An 18,503-nucleotide genomic window follows, 5' to 3' on the forward strand; every position below is an offset into this window, starting at 1 on the left:
TAGTTTTAAATTATGTTCCCTTCTCCCCAAAAAACTAGCTCAGAGCTGGTAACACTGCAATATGGACTGGACAAGACCTGGTAAAGCATAAATTTCTGATGGATGATGAGCTAATTATAGCTTCTTGCTATTTGGCACAGGGATGTGCTTTGCATTTCCATTGACTTAGATGCTACAACATGAAGCAAGTTATTTTCAGTGCTGTTACCAATTTGAGCATTAAGAAAAAAACCTAATGGTCCTTGGGTCCTGGGGCAGGTCATGGACTTGTGAAAGTTTCTTGGCTCAATATTTACACATGTTTTAAATCATGGTTTGCAAAATGTATTTATTTCCCAAAGATGCTCCTATATCTGAAAACAAACAAACAAACAAAACCCCCTTGATCCAAACCCCATTTCTTTCCAAGAGTCTTGTTAGAGATATTGACTCCTTGATTTATCTTAGCACACTTCATTAAAAGCAGAATAGAAATCGATGACTTTGTTTTCTTATTAAAAAACAAAAACAAAAGGAAGATGTTGATCTTTAAGGAGACCGTCGTTCTTTTTTCATAAGTAAATGACACTGGATGGTGCGGATTCGATTCTTTGCTGGTGCAAACTCAGGCTGGAGTTTTAATGTTGATTCATACCATTTCATGGCCTTTTCAAACTCCTCCTGTAAGGATGGGAAGATTGCAAATATCAGCTTTCAAACAAGTAGATACTGCAACATATTCTATTCACTTCCTATTGTAAATTTTTGAATAGTACTGCAGTGGACCACTGAATGAATGTGTGATGGTTTAATACTTCCTTCAAATACATTTCATGGATTTTGCATGGCATATGGCCCCATCCTGCAATGTGAGGAGACAGTGGGAAACTGAGCATGCTCAGCACCTCAAAATATAGGACCTTTAGTCAGGAAGTGTTTGTAAAACACTTTGATAACCTTGGGTGAAAGAAGGTAACATGCACTGCACTGTAGTTTACTTTTTTAAAAGACATTTTCTATCTTGTTCTTTTGAACAAGTCCTGTAAAGTACTGGAAGACATAAGCTAGTGACAGGTGTTCATTGCTAGCACTGAAAATTTCCTGCAAATGTGCAATACTAGAAATTCTGATGAAAAGGTGAGCATACAGGTATTCCAGCCTGCAGCAGCTCCCTCTCCCCTGTGGGCAAACGAGGGCTGAGCTTCAGCCCTGGGGAAATGTTTCCCACACCTTCTGCAGACCACAGCCACCCGTCTGGAGAAGGATGCGAGGGCAGCGGCAGCTCAATTATTCCGTGTCCCTTCCACACACCAAGATCACCGGGAGAAGAGAGATCTTCCTGGTTGGAAAGGCTCCTTTCTCTGTGGTAGTCAAAGTTTTCTTCCGTGAAAAAACCCTTGAATAGCCATATGTTCTCTTTTTGTGCTGGAAGAAAAACATGTTTTGCACAAGGTCCATACCCAGAGCCTCACTTGGAGTTAAATTCCAAGGTTCTCACTTTCTGTTGACACTATGAGTGACCTTGCTCAAGTCACATCCTCCCTCTGCCTCAGTCTCCATTTGCATGTGATATTGCATCCCAGTTAGGTTACAAAGCTTAATTCAATCTAAAATTCTTAGCTGAAACATACAGAGTGCTGCTTGTAATTGTTACATAGGCCAATTTAAATACAAAAAAATATGGCTTTTCTATCATTCAAACAGGAAGGAGCATTTCTTGTGGAATTGCTCAGAAAATGCTCCAAATTAGTTTCCCATGGGAAGACTGACAGGTAAGTAAGTTGCAAGTGAGGTTAGGAACCAGGGACATCTTTCATGTTTGGTTATAATAATTTCTAGTTAGTGATATAGGGAAGGGCATTTTTATAGTGATTTGAATATACTTTGATGTCCCTTTTAGTTTTTATGTCCCACAATTCTGCAGTTTTTGCAGCATCTCCCATTTTCTCTCTTTGATAAATAACCAACATTTCCAATCTATAAAGCAATTTCCTGGTTAAATTTAATGAATCAAATACATCAACACGTCTAATGCTGTGCTGGGAGCTACCCTAACTTTTTGATATTTAGCCCACTGGGTCAGATTACACTGGGCACAACTACATGAGATGCTAAAAGTGCAGTAGATTAATTCCACTGCGCATTACTGCATCATGGCAAAAGCTGTGCTAATGCACAGTAGAATTGGTCTACCGTGCATAAAAATCACCTATAAGACGTGTGCCAATGCTACTGCACAGTAGCACCAATTATGACGCATTGTTAGTATTACACGTAGTAATTTAATGCACCATAATTATGGTGCATTAGCGCACATATAGATGTGCCCACTGTAAATCAGACTGGTGTAAATCTGAAGTAACTGCACTGCCTGCTGGTAGAGTTGTTCTGATTTGCACTGAGGTAACTTGATTTGCACTTGGAATTGGAAAGGAATTCTTCCCTGTCCCGCTGTTCCTTTGTATCACCTAACTTGTACCACTCAAGGGCTGCGTCCACATGAGCGTGGATGTTTGCTCCCCTGGGGACAGGTAGCAGCAATGCAAGGTGCTCCCCTGGGAATGCCCAGGCTGTGCACTTTGGTGCGTGGCAAGTTACCCTGGGTAGGGAAGGCGGGGCTGGGGCCGGCACTGGGCTGGGCCCAGCAGCCTTAACTGGGGTCCTGGGATCCTCCTCGGCCTGCAGCAGCAGTGATTCTGCCTCATGGAGCCTGGTCAGCAGCTGCAGCACAGCTCCAGGTGGCCTGGCTCTGCTTTAGTGGTGTATGCTGCCCGTGCATACATTGCTCTACTTTTTTTTCTGTGGGTTTGTTAACAAAAATAGAAGCGGAGCAGCAAATGCAGAGGCAGCACTCCCTTGCAACATGGAGAACATCTGAATGTGTGGTTTGTGGTGCCACATATGTGTTTGCAGCACCATATACTGCATGACCATGCTCAACTGGACACAGCCAAAAGGAGTATCTAAATCCAGGAAATGATTCCTACTATGTACAAAGTCAGTTCTGCTGCCCCACAAGAGCTGTCTGGGAAAGAGAAATTCTGGAGGCAGGGAAGAATATATTGAAGGTGGTACAAGGAAGGCACTGCACTATCTTCATTTTAAAGAGGTAACAGCAACACACATCTTTGTATGAGAGCTTTGCAAACTATTCTCACAAATGATCCCTCAGATTACGATGGCTACGGATAAGAAGGGCAGCACTACCTATTTGCCAGATGTCACTGATTTCAATATTAAAAACACTGTGTAAGCTTATTTAAGAGCACAGACAATTTTGTGTGTGAACTTTCAGCTCTCACCTCATTAAAGTTTGTTACATTGTTATGAAAGCACCTTGCTTTTAACAGCGGCTTTGAAATGGGCAGTTTCAAACCTGCTTATAGAACAGCACTGGCAGCAGTTGAGATGGAGTAGAGCAAATGCCATTCTGAATCTAGGACAATTTTCTGAATACCAAATAAGCCCACTTTGTATGACTTAAGACTTTCTAGCTGCAAACCAAAATCTTGATGTGACTAAGACACAAAACTAAAGACACAAAACTCTTGAGATGCACGTGCCCCAGAGTCAGTGATCTGTGCACAGTGCCTTGCTGAAAAATAATTTGTTCTTAAATAATTTATTTTAGAAATCATATTTAAAATGTCCAGGAGCTGCAGCCTGTTTGCAACCCAAGCAGAACGGGCCATATTCAATTTGGATTCGTCCTGATTCAGGGGACAGTGATTTGATTTGTTGATTTGGATCACTGCCCCAATTCAATCTGGCCGAATCTGAATCTGAAGATTCGATGCCGATTAGAAGAATCAGCGATTTGGCCATAGACACAGCTTTAAATGTTTTTTCTACATACCTTGAGGTACCAGGCACGGCTTGTGGACACTGAGATGGTGGGATGCATGGAGCGTCCCACAGGAGCGCAGGGAGGCTCCCTGCGTGCTCAGCGATGGACCCAGAAGTGGACTGGAAGTATTTCCAGTCCACTTCTGGGTCTGCTGCCAAGCGCATGGGGGACTCCCCATGCCCACCTGGCTCAGTGATTGGCTGTGGGGGGATCCCAGGTGCCCTCCCAGACCCAGGAGGCACCAATCACTGAGCTGGGGGACAGGTCCCCTGCGCACTCTGCGGCAGACCCAGAAGCGGACTGGAAGTACTCCCGGTCCACTTCTGGGTCCTCCACCAAGCGTGCTGAGGAGCCCCCTAAGCTCATGTGGGATGCTCCATCTGCCCCACCATTTCAGCGTTCACGAGCCACCTGATACCTTGAGATATGTAGAAAAAACATCTATGGCCGAATCGTCAAATATCTCCGAATTTCTCCAAATCGATTCGGAGGGTTCTGATTTGATTCGGAGAGATTAAAGGGTCTCCTGATTCCACTTGGATTTGGAGATTTGGCCGCCAAATTGGGCCAAATCTCTGACGAAGTGAATCAACAACTGAAGCGTCACATAGCCCTATCATTTATCCATTTGATGCTTTATCCCCACTTTGAATAAAATGTATAACATGAGTCCAAGGAGAACTGAATAATTTAAATACACATTAGATGCACACTTGATTTTAATCAACAGGAAACAGAATCATAGGCTAAAAGAAATATTTACACAATTTATCAGACAAACTATCCACTCTTGTACCACTTATGTCTTCAGACCAATAGTTCCCAATCTTCTTTACACGGGAAACCCCTACCACTTTTGGTCCGAGTCACTAACTGAATTTTTGTGGGGCTCATGAACTTGTTTGTTAATGTTGTGACCACACTTGGGATTTGTCCTCTGGCATAGCAATTGCAGCTTTAGATTGGAAATTTTCCAGGGCAAGGACTTTTTTTTTCTTTGCCTCAAATTTTGTGCATTGAGACATCATTTCAAGGGGAGATTAAGTAGTAGCAGCTTGTTACTGTTATAACAAAGGCTTTCCCATAACTTTATAAGACCAGACAATGACAATACTAGCTAAGTATTAAACAGTCAGTGTAGATTTTGGACTCATCTAAAGACTGTATTTGATGGAGTACTTCTTCCTTTGTGGTTTTTACTATCTCCATTTTCCATCTTTTGCACTTCTAAGCATATGATTCTAAGGCTGGTTGTGAGAACAAAGTTGCTTTTACCAAATGGGAAGATGGGGTACAGCTTTGTGGCTGAGCACTCACCATTGCTACATAGACGTTTGCCAGTGTGAAATGATTAACAACAAAATGTGGGGCTATTTCTACTGCCATGCGAGCCACGATAATGGCATCATTCCAAAGCTTTGCATTGTGGAAGATGTTCGCAAGGCTTATTAGTGGTACATCCTGAAAAGAGAAGAGCAAAAGAGACAAATAGAATGGGGCAGCACAGACTGCTTACCTTTGAGACTGAATCAGATAGCTTGCAATGAATTCTACCGCAGAGGAGGCCCCACCACCTAGTCAGTTTTACTGGATTACTTCTTTGAGAGGGATATTTTATCCTTCTTTTATTACACAATTCTGAAACCTAAGACCATATAAATCCAACCTCTGTAACATACACATGCAAAAATTATGTTAGTGGAATGTTAAGGTTACAAACTATTACTATTTTGCAAACTTTACTATTCATTCCATCCAGGAAGAGCACACACCAACTGCAGATGCTTCCTCAGCCTGATGGAGGGTTTTTAAACCTGAAAGCTTGCTAAGAAAAATTTTTCCAACTGTTTAAGTTGGTCTAATAAAAGATAACAGATTCACCCAAGAACCATGTCTGCCTATGTCCTTAGACCAACACGGCTACAACCTACAGCCCTGTAAGGTTGCAAACTCAGGTTAACGAAACGTTACGTCAGTCCCCTTCCCTATACGAATTGCAACATGTTTTTTTACTATACATCCACATGCTATTTTTTCCATAGATGCCTGCCATAGCCAGTGCACAGGACGGATTCTGCTTCATGGAGATGAAACAGAACTCTGTGCTGAAGCAGACTGTTGTCTAGAGGACCTCTGCTTCATTTGCTGCAGAAGCTGAAAGGTGTGTGGAGAATGTGCCAAAGGACTGCAGAAAGAAAAAGATTAAGGTAAGGCAGAGCCTCATGGTTAAGCTACGTAGTGAAAGATGTTGTGGAGATCTGGATCTTATCCCTGCCTCTGACAGAATGTGTGCATGATGTTGGTGAAGTCACTTAAACCAACCTCTTTGTAGGTGGTCACTAACTGCATGTTTCTTATTTTCTGAGTATGTAACCTGAGACCCTTGTCTGATTTGCAGAAGGGCTGAGAACTGGCAGTTGCAACTGAAGTTCAGTCATGAGTGGGGTGCTAACTAGCACATGGATCCTTGGAGGGTGGAGGGGAGAGCCTCCTCAGATTTATTTTCCCTGTTATAGCAGTGGGAAGGGGACAAATTCAAGGCAAACCTCCAATAATTAAATTTTATACCTGGAATATGTTATAATATATAAACTTATTTATAAACTTATAAATTTTCCATACAATCTAATTATTTGAGGGGGGTCTTCTTATATTCTGGGTCATTTATATTTGAGTAAATATGATAATACCCCTCGGGCTCAAATGGGCTTTGTGAAGATAAAGTTACTGAAGTTTGTGAAGCACTCAGGTACTATAAGTGACACAGAAAAGCCCATAAAGAAATTAATAATTATTTGTGCACATGAGGGTTTGAATAGTTTGCCATGAATAAGGCACAGAGCCCACACAGGATAGGATGAAATATTGAATAGCTGCTTATTCAGAATCAGGTTTCATTGAGAGTTCAAGCTGAAGCCAGATTTCCACAGAGAAGGCCCACATGTTTCTCTGGAAAGAGTAGCACCTTCATGGAGGAAGACAAGTCCAGATGTTGGAAAGCAGCCTGGTCTCAAGCAATTTTGTGAGCTTGCTGGCGGGTGGGCAGCACAGCAGGGCTATGTTCTTCCTAGGCTGGCAACATGCTGGAAGCTGCCAATTGTGTCACTCTCTTACCTCCCACAAGACACACTGCTGAAGGCACATTCTGGAAAGCCTTAACCAGTTAAATAAAAAGAAGTAGGCAAATAAATGAGAGAGGTGGTGGGGCTGAACCTGTATGTTTTCTGGGTTCCAGTCTTGCTGTATGAACCAACAGCAAAGTAAGATCAACTTGCAGCAGGAGAAGTGACACAAATTCAGTGCTGTCAATCACAGAGCATTTGGACTGGGAACTAGAAATGCAGTAACTTTTCTATTCACCCATGTGGTCCATATCAGAATATTCTGAATGCCTCGTAAATTCTGAGCACCTCTGAGATCCTCCCAACAGCTCTCTGCAACAGGAATGGACCTTACTCCCTTATGCCCTGTACTAGGGCTGGCCACTCACAGGCCAGATCTGACCCAAAGAGCCATTTTATACCTTCCATGGAGTTTAGGAGCTTCTTTGGCATTTCTGCGGCAGGGGGCTTAGGCTGTGTGGCAGAGACAAGAGGCAGCAGCGATGTTGCAGGGACGCCATGACTGCAGCTCCAGTTCCAGCTCTTTTGGTGTAGGCTAGGTTGGAAGTGGTTCATGCCCAGAGCTAAGCTCTGTTAGAATGTCCCCTGCTTCAAAATGCTGCCACCTTCTGCTGTAATATGTTAGAGCTAGGGGCCTAGCAAATTCACGATTTTGTGGGCAATGCCTGCAATATCCATGGAAAAAACAAACAAATTTATAGCGAATAAATGCTGGCTTCTCAGAGGGAGCCAGCAGTCCTGAGGGCGCTGCAGCAGCCCACTGGGCTGGGGAAGTGGTGGAGGGGGCTGCCTGCTTGACGGGCTGGCGGCAAGATGGCTGCTGCCCCCGTGCATCGCCACTGACTAGCTGCAAGGGCTGCCTGTCATATGGCCCTGTCCCTCTCCAGTTGGCAGTGAAAGGAAGGACTGCATGACAGACAGCCCTCACAGCCAATCAGCAGTGAGGGATGGGGCCCCTTGGCCAATCAGAGGTATGGGGGGCCTGCTGCACTCTGCCTGAGAAATGGCTCTCTGGCCCCATGGTCTACCCATGAAATTGGGGGCAGCCCCCTCGAATTCAGGAGGTCCCTAGTTAAAGTATATTAACAAACCCTTAGTGACCGAAGTAACCAAGATTTTTCCAGTGTGATAGGTAAATTTATCTAAAAAAGCCCCACAATGGGGAAGTGAGGCACAGAACAATTGAGTGGTAGGTGCAAGAACTCTGTCACAGAGCTGGGAAGAGGACTCAGACTTCATGAGTCCAGACCCATGCTTTAATTATAAAGCCCTTCTCCTTCCTTTCCTCTGCAATTCTAAACCCAGCTTCGCTATGGGCTCACTGCACAGTCTTGCGCAAATCAGTTTGCTCTACGTATCAGTTTCCATAGCTGTAAGATGAGGCTAACCATCCCCAGGAGTTTATTGTTGGAGCATATTAACAATCCCTGGGTTTTAGAAATAACACATTCCTTTCCAGTGTAATATGTAGATTTAGGAAATAGGGAGCTTGGTCAAGGAATTCACTTGTGTTTTAACAGCATGCTTGTCTTTTGCTAGGAGGCAGTCACTGTCCTGAAGGAGGATCTCCTACCAATCTGAGGTCAGAGAAGACAGTTAACTTCTGCTCACATTTAAGAATACAACTTATATTAAAGAGATGGGTGATAACCTTAAGACCTTCACTAGGGGACTGGTTAATATCCTACATTAGTGCACTTAGCATGTATATAGGCTGGGATTGATGACAAACAATTTAAGTTCCAGCTCCCTCTTAGTCACAAGAGGGAAGAGATGTCAGTAGAGAGCAGTGTTGCACGCACCTTCATGTGATATGGCGCATAGTTCAAGGCCTGCCGCAGGCAGTCAATTGCCTTCTTTCCTTGGCCTTTCACCCTCCAGTAAAGAGCTGCCATGCTGGAAAGGACCCAAGAGGTCTGATTCTGGAAAAAGCAATGGAGTAAGGAAAACAAATTTCCCAAACCTGCAGTGAGAAAGTCTCCCCACCTACACTTTCCTTTCATATTCCCCACATATCCAGAAAGAATGGCTATCATTTAGAAATGAAATGAGGAACTGTTACAAAAGACAGTCAGAGATATTCTTTATTTAAAATGTCATAGCCAAGAAATGAAAACCCTAAGGTCAAATCATTTACGTTGCAAAATTAGGTCCCTGAAAAATTAGGAAATTCCTCGGTGATGTTATCTGAACATTTAAAAAGAACCCAGAAGTTGGCTGAAATGTATTACTGTTTCCAATGAGTTGTTTGATGCAGAGCACCACATCACAGGTGCTATGTAAAAGTGGAGGGTGATATTAATGGAGCAAATAGTAGGAGATTAAAAAGAAGTGCTAAAAGTACAATGAATGCATACACATATGCACACAAAAATAGTTAAATAGTAGTCTTGTGTTTTTGGAATTGTAATTGTGCTCAAGGAATAAAAAACCTAGAGATGGGAAAATGGCATTCTCTATCCTTATCAGTATATTGGGGAATATCCCTGCTCATCACATGGGAGATAGGTTTCATTCCCTGATAGGGAAAAAGGCTGCTCTTTTGGCAGTTGGACCAGATCAGTGGGGGCCAACCTTTTTGGCAGACATGCCACAAATCAGCTCTGCACCCTCCTCAAATGCCTCTCAGATCCCCTATCCCTGTCTGATCTGCTGCTTTTGGCTTCCAGCCCTGTCTCCTTCCTTGATCTCCTCTATTTCCTGTTTCCTTCCCTGTGCTCTCCATCTGATTTGCTACTTTGCTTTCTGCTCCCTGCCCTATCTGCTGCTGTACTCCCTGCTCCCTCCCCAGTATGCTGCGTGCCACACAGAGTTGCCCATACCACTTGTGGCACCGGTGCTGCAGGTTGGCCACCTGTAGATCAGATAACCCTGGGGATCCCTTCTAATCCTATGATTCTAGTCCTACTGCAGCTACAGTCTAGTAGAGAGGCCTACTACTAGTCATTCAGGCCAAATTCTTGGCTCATTTTTGCAGGTGAAAATGAAACCTGACTTCACCGGCAGGTTTTAAGTGTGTCAGCAAAAAAAATGGTCCTTCATCTCTGACATCTTAACTTCTTTAACTTTAAAATGGGCACAATGGGAATGCTCTTACTTTGCAGGGTACCATAAGACTACATTTTTTGGAGGCAGGAGAGTACATGACGTGCTATCATCACTAGAAGCCAATGTTGCCCATTAAAAAAGCGATGCCATAACTCAGGGATACCTCAAATTTTTACAAGTGTTTGTTTCATTAACGAGATATTTGAGAGATCTGGTAGATAAACCTCACTCTGTATAAGTGCAAAAAGATGTGGGTCATAGAAGACCTGCAAAGGATTTTGCTTAGAGACAGAAGTCTTTTTGACATGGTCCTAGCTTGTATTTTTAAGTCAACAGCCCTGAAACTGTACTGTTGGTCAAGCCACATAGAAAAATGATAATTGCTGGATGCGTTTCTGTTTATCCTGCCCACGTACCTTTTCCAAAGCTTTGGCTATTCGAGTGCCGACTTGTTCTAATGACTGTGGAGAATACTGGTCTTTGCCAAGATTCTGTAATACCTGGGGAGGAGAAAAAGGCAGGTGCTTAGAGGATGGAAATCGAAAAAACAAAATTAAGACAACTATATGGCATCCTAAAATTGAATTTTCTCCCTCAAATACGCTTTGTGCTGCCAGGATATTTGGGGAGCTGTGGGTCCACTGAAAATGCAGCAGTGTGATAGCTAGTAGTGAAAACAGCACCACTGAAGTACAGGCCTGATACAGGAGGAAAACAGGGAAGAGATGCATTCAGCATCCTGTGAAGGGCTTGACTTGTATTGTAAATTTATCTTTCAGTGTTCATTGCTGGTGAAAGATAATAGAGCGACAGCCCTGGACTCTGTTTATCCACAGAGCAAGTGCAATCAAACAGGTTTCACCTCCAACAGAGTGACTTCCTTCAGGAAGCAGTTTGGTTTCTGAGCCTCATTAAATATTTGGACCTTTGTTTTGACAGTCAACAAGAGAGCTATTAATAAATATAGATAATTATAGACTTGGGTCTACTAGGACAAGGGTGGCCAACCTATGACACACATGCCACATGTGTGTGGCACATGACAGATCAGGGACAGAGCAGGGAATACAATGGCAGATAGGGCAGGAAGCAGAAAGCAGAGCAGCAGATTAGGCAAGGAAAGCAGATGGCACTTGGGGAGGGTAAAGGGCTTAATCCAGGGGTGGGCAAAATGCAGCCTGCGGGCTGGATGGGGCCCACCAGGCCATTCTATCCGGCCTGCGGAGCCCATAAAAAATTTAGAAAATAAATATTAATCTGCCACCAGCTGCCTGTTATACGGCCCACAATGGCTTGCCAAAACTCAGTAAACAGCCCTCCGCCAAAAATAATTGCCCACCCTGGTTTCATTTGTGTCACACCTGTCAAAAAGGTTGGTTCTCCACTGCACTAGGAATCAAAAGCCAGTCTGGTAACCAGTCTGGTCATTCATTGCTAATCAGAAACAGTAAATGAGATAGGAAAGGTTTCTTAGCCTTTTTTGTATCTTCGGACCCATTCTAGCCTTTCCATAGATATTTGCATGTCTGTTCATCTCACATAATCTGAGACAGCCTATAAGGAAGAGTGTACCTCTTTCAGCTGACTTTCTCCAGTGTAATGCAGGCTAGCCCGATTTGAGACCCCTTGTAGATGGTCCAAGGTATGCATACTGACAGGTAGATTGGGGTTGCAAAGAGGCTCCATAGCCGGTTCTTGCAGCTGTGTGGTAAAATCTATATGGTCTGTAATACTAGAAGGGAAGGAAAACAAATTCTAGGTTAGAGGCAGGACCCCTAAATCATCGTGAGAAAGAGAGGGAAGAGCCAATTTATAAATACAGCTTTTCTAGTAAGCATGGCCAGTTAGAAGAAATTTCTCTTCTCCTTTTGTCCACCACCTGGTAGATTTTATATTCCTTGCTACAGGGAAGAAATTCTACAGGTACCTCAAAATGTTATAGAATAAACTAGAAAGTAATAAGATAAGGAAAAGGGAGATGTTCTATTCTTGGGATTTTTTTTGTTTATTTAAGCAACACCCCTCAGAAATAAAAGCTACCCCATGGCAGGACAAAACATAATCAAAGTAAATTCAAACCAACAAAATATATTCATTTTAGCAAGGGTGATTTTTGCAACATATCCTGCAGATCAATGGATTCAGACCATGATGGGCAGCAAGCTTTAGAGGCAAAGGGCCCTGACAGAGAATGATTTGCTGGCAACATCTTTTCTATTTTCCCTGGAGGTCTCCAAGACAAACTAGTCCCAGATATCCAAGAGCAACAGCAAAAAGTACCCCCAGCATTTGGGAGAGCTGATGTTGCAGTCACAAGTTGCAACGTTCAATAAGCAGAATAAATTTAAAGGAAGAGTGCTGTCTAGCACTCTAACCTTAAGTAGACCAAGTCAGCGATAACAGCAAAATGGTTTGTATCCAAGACAAACTCCTTGCCAAGTGCAGATGAAAAAAAAGCTGCCCTGCTCATTCCTGTTGTGTGATTGTCCAAAACAATCATCTGTCGTTGCCCCTTCATCTGCAGCTATGTATCACCGCTGGTGACACAGTCAAATCAAAGAGCAAAGGGGCTGTCACTGTTCTCAGCTCTGCTGCTGATCTTGGTCAAAGGGCTCCATACTAAAGGCTCATTCTTCTGGACAGAGTATGAACCACTGGTATCAAACTTGGAAATTGCTGTTTGCTTTAGTAGGCTACTAAAATGTTTGACACACATGCATACAACTGCCCTGCTTTGTGCAGCTGATGACTTGCTGTAGGTTCACAAGCATGATACTTACTCGATACTTTTAGCAGAAACAGCTAACCATGTGCTGGCAACAGTAGTGAGTTCTACCCTGCGGAGTTTCAAACACTCATCAGGACTTGGCCAGCCAAGGCTGCGATAATCACGCTGTTTTCCTAGAAAGAAGCAGGCATTACAGGAAACAGCCTTCATGTAACAGGGTAAAAAAGATCCATTTTTAAAGTTCAAGGGATTTTAAAAGCATTTTATGCATGTGGACACACGCTCCTTGAATCAATCTAGGATCCCAAGTCTGCAATGGGATCACCCTGGGAAGAGCCCTGAATCTGCAGAAATCCAGCAGTCTGCTCACAAGAATCCAGTTGCTAGGCAAGCCTAATTATATGACGAGTGGTGAGGAAGGATTTTAAAACTTTGTGTTCAGTAAGGCCTTTCCACATTTGTAGCTCAGGAACAACAGGTCTTGTCTTTACAAACTAACACGTTGCCACTTACATTTTTTTTTAAACTAGCTTATGTGCTACACTTGTATCTGGAGAGGAGATGAGACCCACCAGGTCACTTTGCCCAAAGAATCACCAATGATGCAAAGCAACTCAACTAACTTCATGAGGAGTGGAAGAGGGTTGTTACAGCATCTAAGGTGCCCCAAAGGTCATAGTGGCCTTGGGACTGACTTGACTATGCTGCACTTACATTGCTTTGAGTTAATTAATTAAACAGAAAATATTATGAATGAGTCACTGTAGCTTCCTAGTTCTGCACCTACACTCAGAACCAATGCAAATAATCTAATTATCACAGCTTCTGTTTTTGTTGTTCCGGGATACGAAAGAATATATTAATTTTTTCAAGTAATAATATTCATGTTGCTCATGATGGATAATAACTTCTACAGCATTGTATTCCTGAATCTAAAAGCTCTTACGAAACCATTAAGCAATTACATTTCAGAAGTCCCCACTATATTGACATACGTTATTCTTCTCATTTTGTAGATAAGTAAACTGAGGCAACAAGAGGTTAAGTATGGGCATTTGGCAGAGGGTACAAAGCATATTTGTGGCAGAATAAGGGTTTTATTCTAGGGCCTGATCTAAAATTAGGGTGACCATACATCCCAATTGGGCCAGGACAGTCCAGGATCCATAGCCCAGTCCTGGCCAGTTGGTCAAAAGCCCCGGGCAAGAATCCGGCGGGAGGCGGAGCAGCATGGTATGCCAGGCAGGCAACTGGGCAGACACTGTTGCTCCTATGTGAGAGGAAGGACATGCCATGTGTGGGTGGGGTAGTGCCTGTTTCAGTCTACTCATCTTGCTCTTGCACAAGGGCAGCAGTGCCTGCCTGGAGCACCAAGCTGCTCTGCCTCCCCGCTAGATTCTGGCTCGGGACTTTTGACCAACCAGCCAGGACCAGGCTACAAAATCCTGTACTGTCTCGACCAAACCAGAATGTATAGTCACCCTATCTAAAAACCACCAAAACTTTCCTATTACCTGAAGCAGACTTTAGCTTATGTCCTAGCATTCCATGTACCTCATTTTAACACCTGGGCAAACTTCCTCTTTCATAACAATTTCAAATCAAGAGCAGTATGGAAAAAAAAAAAATTTAGCCACTAAGTAGCTCACTGAAAAGCCATGTTTAACCACCCAAAAGTCTAATACATACTGATATATAGAAAAAAAAAAGAGAGTTCGCAAGGAACTTAAGGCAGCATTTCAGTCTATTTCTCTGATTTCCTGTCACTTGAAGCCAAATCCTGAAACCCACTAACCCACTGCATTATAAAAGTACTTTTCCAGTATAGTTAGCACCCATTTCCAGCGACACCAGGCAAGAGCAACAGCCACTTACCATCAACATTTCCATTGGGAACATTTTCCCTACTGTTACTGTCACAAAAACAGCTACTTGGGAGCAATGTAGCATGAAGGCATTGAGATGCTGGTACTCACAGGCATAGATTATAATTTTGCAAAATTAAAATAAATCTATAATCCTAATTCTTAGAGAAACTGTGCACTATGTCATGGGGAAAATTCATGTGGGTTTGATCATCTCTCATTGCATAAATACTACGCAATATATTTCACCACTCCTAATTTAGTCGGTTTATTTCTGAGCCCTTGGTGGTAGTAGGAAAGAATGATATATAGTGAGAAGGATGGTCGGCTAGTAAAGAAACCAGTCTGAGGCACAGGAAAGCTAGATTTCCTTGCTCCACCAGAAACACCCTGTATGACCTGACAAGGAGTTAGATGTCTAGTGACCTTTGTGATTCTGGCCTTTTGCGTCTCTGTGCCTATAGTCCCTATCTGTAAAATGGAGATAATTGCATTTCCCTTTCTCTGAGTGGTCTTGTGGTCTTTAAGATTGGGAGACACTCAGATACAAAAGCAATAGGGCTGTATAAAAGAGGGTGGAGGTGGGACGGGAAGAGAGAGGGATGGAGAGAGAGAATTTATAAGGCCAGTAGTCTGAGGAAATAGAAGTTCACAGATCAAGATCCAGTTTTAATATATAGCTTGGCATCAAATAATCTTCACTGTTTAAATATTTAATTTAACAAGTTGATTTTTTTCACTTGCCAGAATGGGAGCTTGTTAAAAGATGCACATTAAAACCTTCAAAGTGTGAAACAGCCTCCTAGGTTACCAGATCAACCTGGAAGGAACTGGGCAAACAGCAGTAAAAATACTACTTTACTTCCTCATTAAGCTATCACCCAAAATGCATCTTTCCCTCCTTATCTCTTCTCTTAATTTGTCTCCACTATTATTTTTCAGTTTTAGGAAACAGCTGAGGTGAAAAATGTTATGCAAAATAAAGTTCTACTGCATAGGTGCTCCTAAGAGAGTGTTTATATGACAGAATTATAATCATGCATATTTTCTCCTCTGCGTAAGTGGTCTCCGTATAATCTTTCATTATCATACTTTTGAAATATAAATGCATGGAATTAGGATCAGTGAAAGACTGGCTTTTCTTAAAAACAGCAATTTACCTGGTGGTCCTGGGGAGGGTATTTTGGGGCCACTGATTTCCAGTGCAGTTTCATAAAGGTTTTCATTTTCCCCATTAACCTCTTCTTCTCCATTTCTCCCCGTGGGCTCCTGAAGATCCACGCTTTCTGATTTTGGTTTCTTTAATCGTTTGACCTGGAATGTGATCTGTAAAAGAAGTGTAAGAGTGATGTTGTAGCTATGATGGTCCAGAAAATTATGCAAAAAGCAAGGATTTCTTAAGGTGGTATCTTTTATTGGAACAACTGTGTAGCAGAGTTAGACACGCTTTAAAATGCTTGTCTAACTCTGCTACAGAGGACTTGATAAAGAATGTCTTGCATTTGAAAGCTTGCCTAACTCTACTACAAAGTTGATCCAATAAAATATATCACCCCCTAAGGAATCTTTGCCTCCATAAAAGAAGAACATTGCTAGGGTTAAAAGTTACAAATCCATTGGGCAAATCGTTGGAACAAATGTTTGGCTTGTTCTAGTGCAGGGGTTTTCAACCTTTTTAAAGGAGTGTATCCCTTTTGGCTGGATGTGGAGGGGGGGGTGGCGGCTGGACATAGAGAGCAGGGAGGAGGAGGCTTGCATGCGGTGGCACAGGGCGGTGGGTGGAGGTGGCAGTCGCACAGCTGATTGCACGTGCAGCTCCGCAGGCTGCTGATGGGCCTCGCACCCAGACAATCGTGTGCTGCCTGTCAGAAGCCCACGGAGCTGCATGTGCGACACATGGCAGCGGCAGCACAGGGTGGCTGCCTCATGTGAACTCCCCCACCTTCCCCCTCCCCCCAGCTGGCCAGTGCCTGTGTGGCCCACAGAGGGGACCCGCTGCCCTCACCCCCATGGGCCCTGCTCCTGGGAGGTGGTGGCACAGGGTGGTGGGTGGTGATGCTTTGTTCTACCACCTTTCCAAATACCCCCAGGGATATGCATACCCCAGGTTGACAACCCCTGTTCTAGTGAGTAGGTTTAACTCTAGGGCAATTTCGGAACCAGCATAGATTCCTCTCCCTCTTCACCTTTAGCTACTCCCCTAGCCTGTTTACCTTCAATGCACCATGATGTACCAATGCAATACACAGATGACTCTTCTAACAAGAAAAAACAAACATTTGCCTGCTATAGAACAAGAGCATTTTCCATTCTGCTCTGTTCCTAGTGCCATTAAAATGTATGCAAGCCCCTTCACATAGAAGAACATTTTTAGTTAAAATTTTACTCTCTCCTTTATAATGGTTTCCTATTGGTAGGAAGTCCAAGCCAATTAGAATAGAATAGAATTGTGTGTGTGTGTGTGTGTGTGTGCGCGCGCGCGTGCATAATGAATAAACAGAACTAGATTAACAATAAAAGAAAATGATTTATGCCTATGTCAATAGTAATGCTGTTTGCTTTCCAGGATTTTCTTATCTGGCATTTGCTCAAAGTTTTCTATTCACCCAACAGGCAATTGTATGGACAACTTAATGCAAATGTCCTTCTTATTCCCTGCAAGTGAAACAACCTGAGGGACTGGACTGCCGCCAGCGGTGAGAAAATTCTGAAGCACAATGATTCACTCAATATTTGGGCCTTTGCCACTAATAATGATACTAATTAATAACAATTAAGGCAGGAATTTTAATGATGTTGAAACTTGTCTGTTAGGAGGTGGACTGAAACTACTCATTCATTTCACATATGCCACCAAACAATCTCTCAGATAGTCATAGGTTTGGGTTGTTTGTAATTGGTGATCTGGAGATGAAAGGCTCTATTATCAAAGGCAAAAACTCTGAACTGTTATCTCTCCCTTCAAATCAGAATAGTTTTTTGTACAGTAAATTAGGATACAGTTTACAAAGGCTACTAGACTAGATCTTGCAAATGCTTGTTCTTACCCATTCAGCTTCATCATCATCCCCACAATCCCCAAAACAAGAACTAGCCAGTCCATCCTGGGAGCCTTTCTTTAGGACTCGGATACCCTGGAGGTCCATCCGACGACCTTTCACCTCTAGTGCCCCTTCAAAGGCTTCCAGAGGCCAGGAATTTTCAAACTCATCCACCAAAGCCAACATCTCTTCAGACATCTGAGCGTCTCCCAAATTTTCCAGCCCTTCTGAACCATTGCTTTCTGCAATGACTGTGTCTGAAATGGAGTGTTAATAACATCACCAACATTATTTTTATTTACAGTAGAACCCACAGGCTGCTAAAAAAGGGAAGTAGTGTTCTGTGCCTCAGGTCTTCTGCTGGTTCAAATCAAACATCAGAAGCAGGTCCAGGGAGGCGATCCTCCCCTTCTATGTGGCATTGGTCCGGCCGCAGTTGGAGTACTGCGTCCAGTTCTGGGTGCCGCACTTCAAGAGGGATGTGGCTAGCATTGAGAGGGGTCAGAGGAGGGCCACTCGCATGGTCAAGGGGCAGTGGGGCAGGCCCTACGAAGAGAAGCTAAAGGGCCTGAACCTACTCAGCCTCCACAAGAGAAGGCTCAGAGGGGATCTGGTGGCCATTTACAAACTCACCAGGGGGACCAGCGAGAATTGGGGGAGGTTCTGTTCCTCCGGGCACCACCTGGGGTTACTAGGAATAAGAGCCACAAATTGTTAGAGAGAAGGTTCAGGCTGGACATCAGGAGACATTACTTTACAGTTAGAGCTGCCAGGCTCTGGAATGGGCTCCCAAGTGAGGTGGTGATCTCTCCTACGTTGGTGGTCTTCAAGGGGAGGCTGGACAGATTTTTGGCTGGGGTGATATGATCCCAG

General features: G+C 43.4%; 1 protein-coding gene across 4 annotated transcripts in view; it reads right to left on the reverse strand.

Annotated features, from left to right (window-relative positions):
• Positions 1-325: 325 nt before the first annotated feature.
• Positions 326-18,503, reverse strand: part of TTC17 (tetratricopeptide repeat domain 17) — a 105,313-nt gene continuing 87,135 nt past the window's right edge. For 2 of the 4 annotated variants that reach the window (XR_003096337.1, XR_003096338.1), the window contains exons 18-26: positions 17,637-17,887; positions 15,750-15,915; positions 12,777-12,897; positions 11,569-11,728; positions 10,413-10,496; positions 8,751-8,870; positions 5,144-5,287; positions 1,210-1,404; positions 531-660 (exon numbers count right to left, since the gene is read on the reverse strand). Coding sequence is in view for 1 of the 4 variants with exons in the window: in XM_006034087.2 (XP_006034149.1) it covers positions 529-660; positions 5,144-5,287; positions 8,751-8,870; positions 10,413-10,496; positions 11,569-11,728; positions 12,777-12,897; positions 15,750-15,915; positions 17,637-17,887 (1,178 nt within the window). In the remaining 3 variants the exon portion in view is untranslated. Of the gene's footprint in view, positions 661-1,209; positions 1,405-5,143; positions 5,288-7,349; positions 7,614-8,750; positions 8,871-10,412; positions 10,497-11,568; positions 11,729-12,776; positions 12,898-15,749; positions 15,916-17,636; positions 17,888-18,503 lie in introns of those variants that run through there. The other 2 variants (XM_006034087.2, XR_003096339.1) reach the window with 2 other exon arrangements.

The sequence above is a fragment of the Alligator sinensis genome, unplaced genomic scaffold (assembly GCF_000455745.1).
Source record: "Alligator sinensis unplaced genomic scaffold, ASM45574v1 scaffold267_2, whole genome shotgun sequence".
Taxonomy (NCBI): Eukaryota; Metazoa; Chordata; order Crocodylia; family Alligatoridae; genus Alligator; species Alligator sinensis.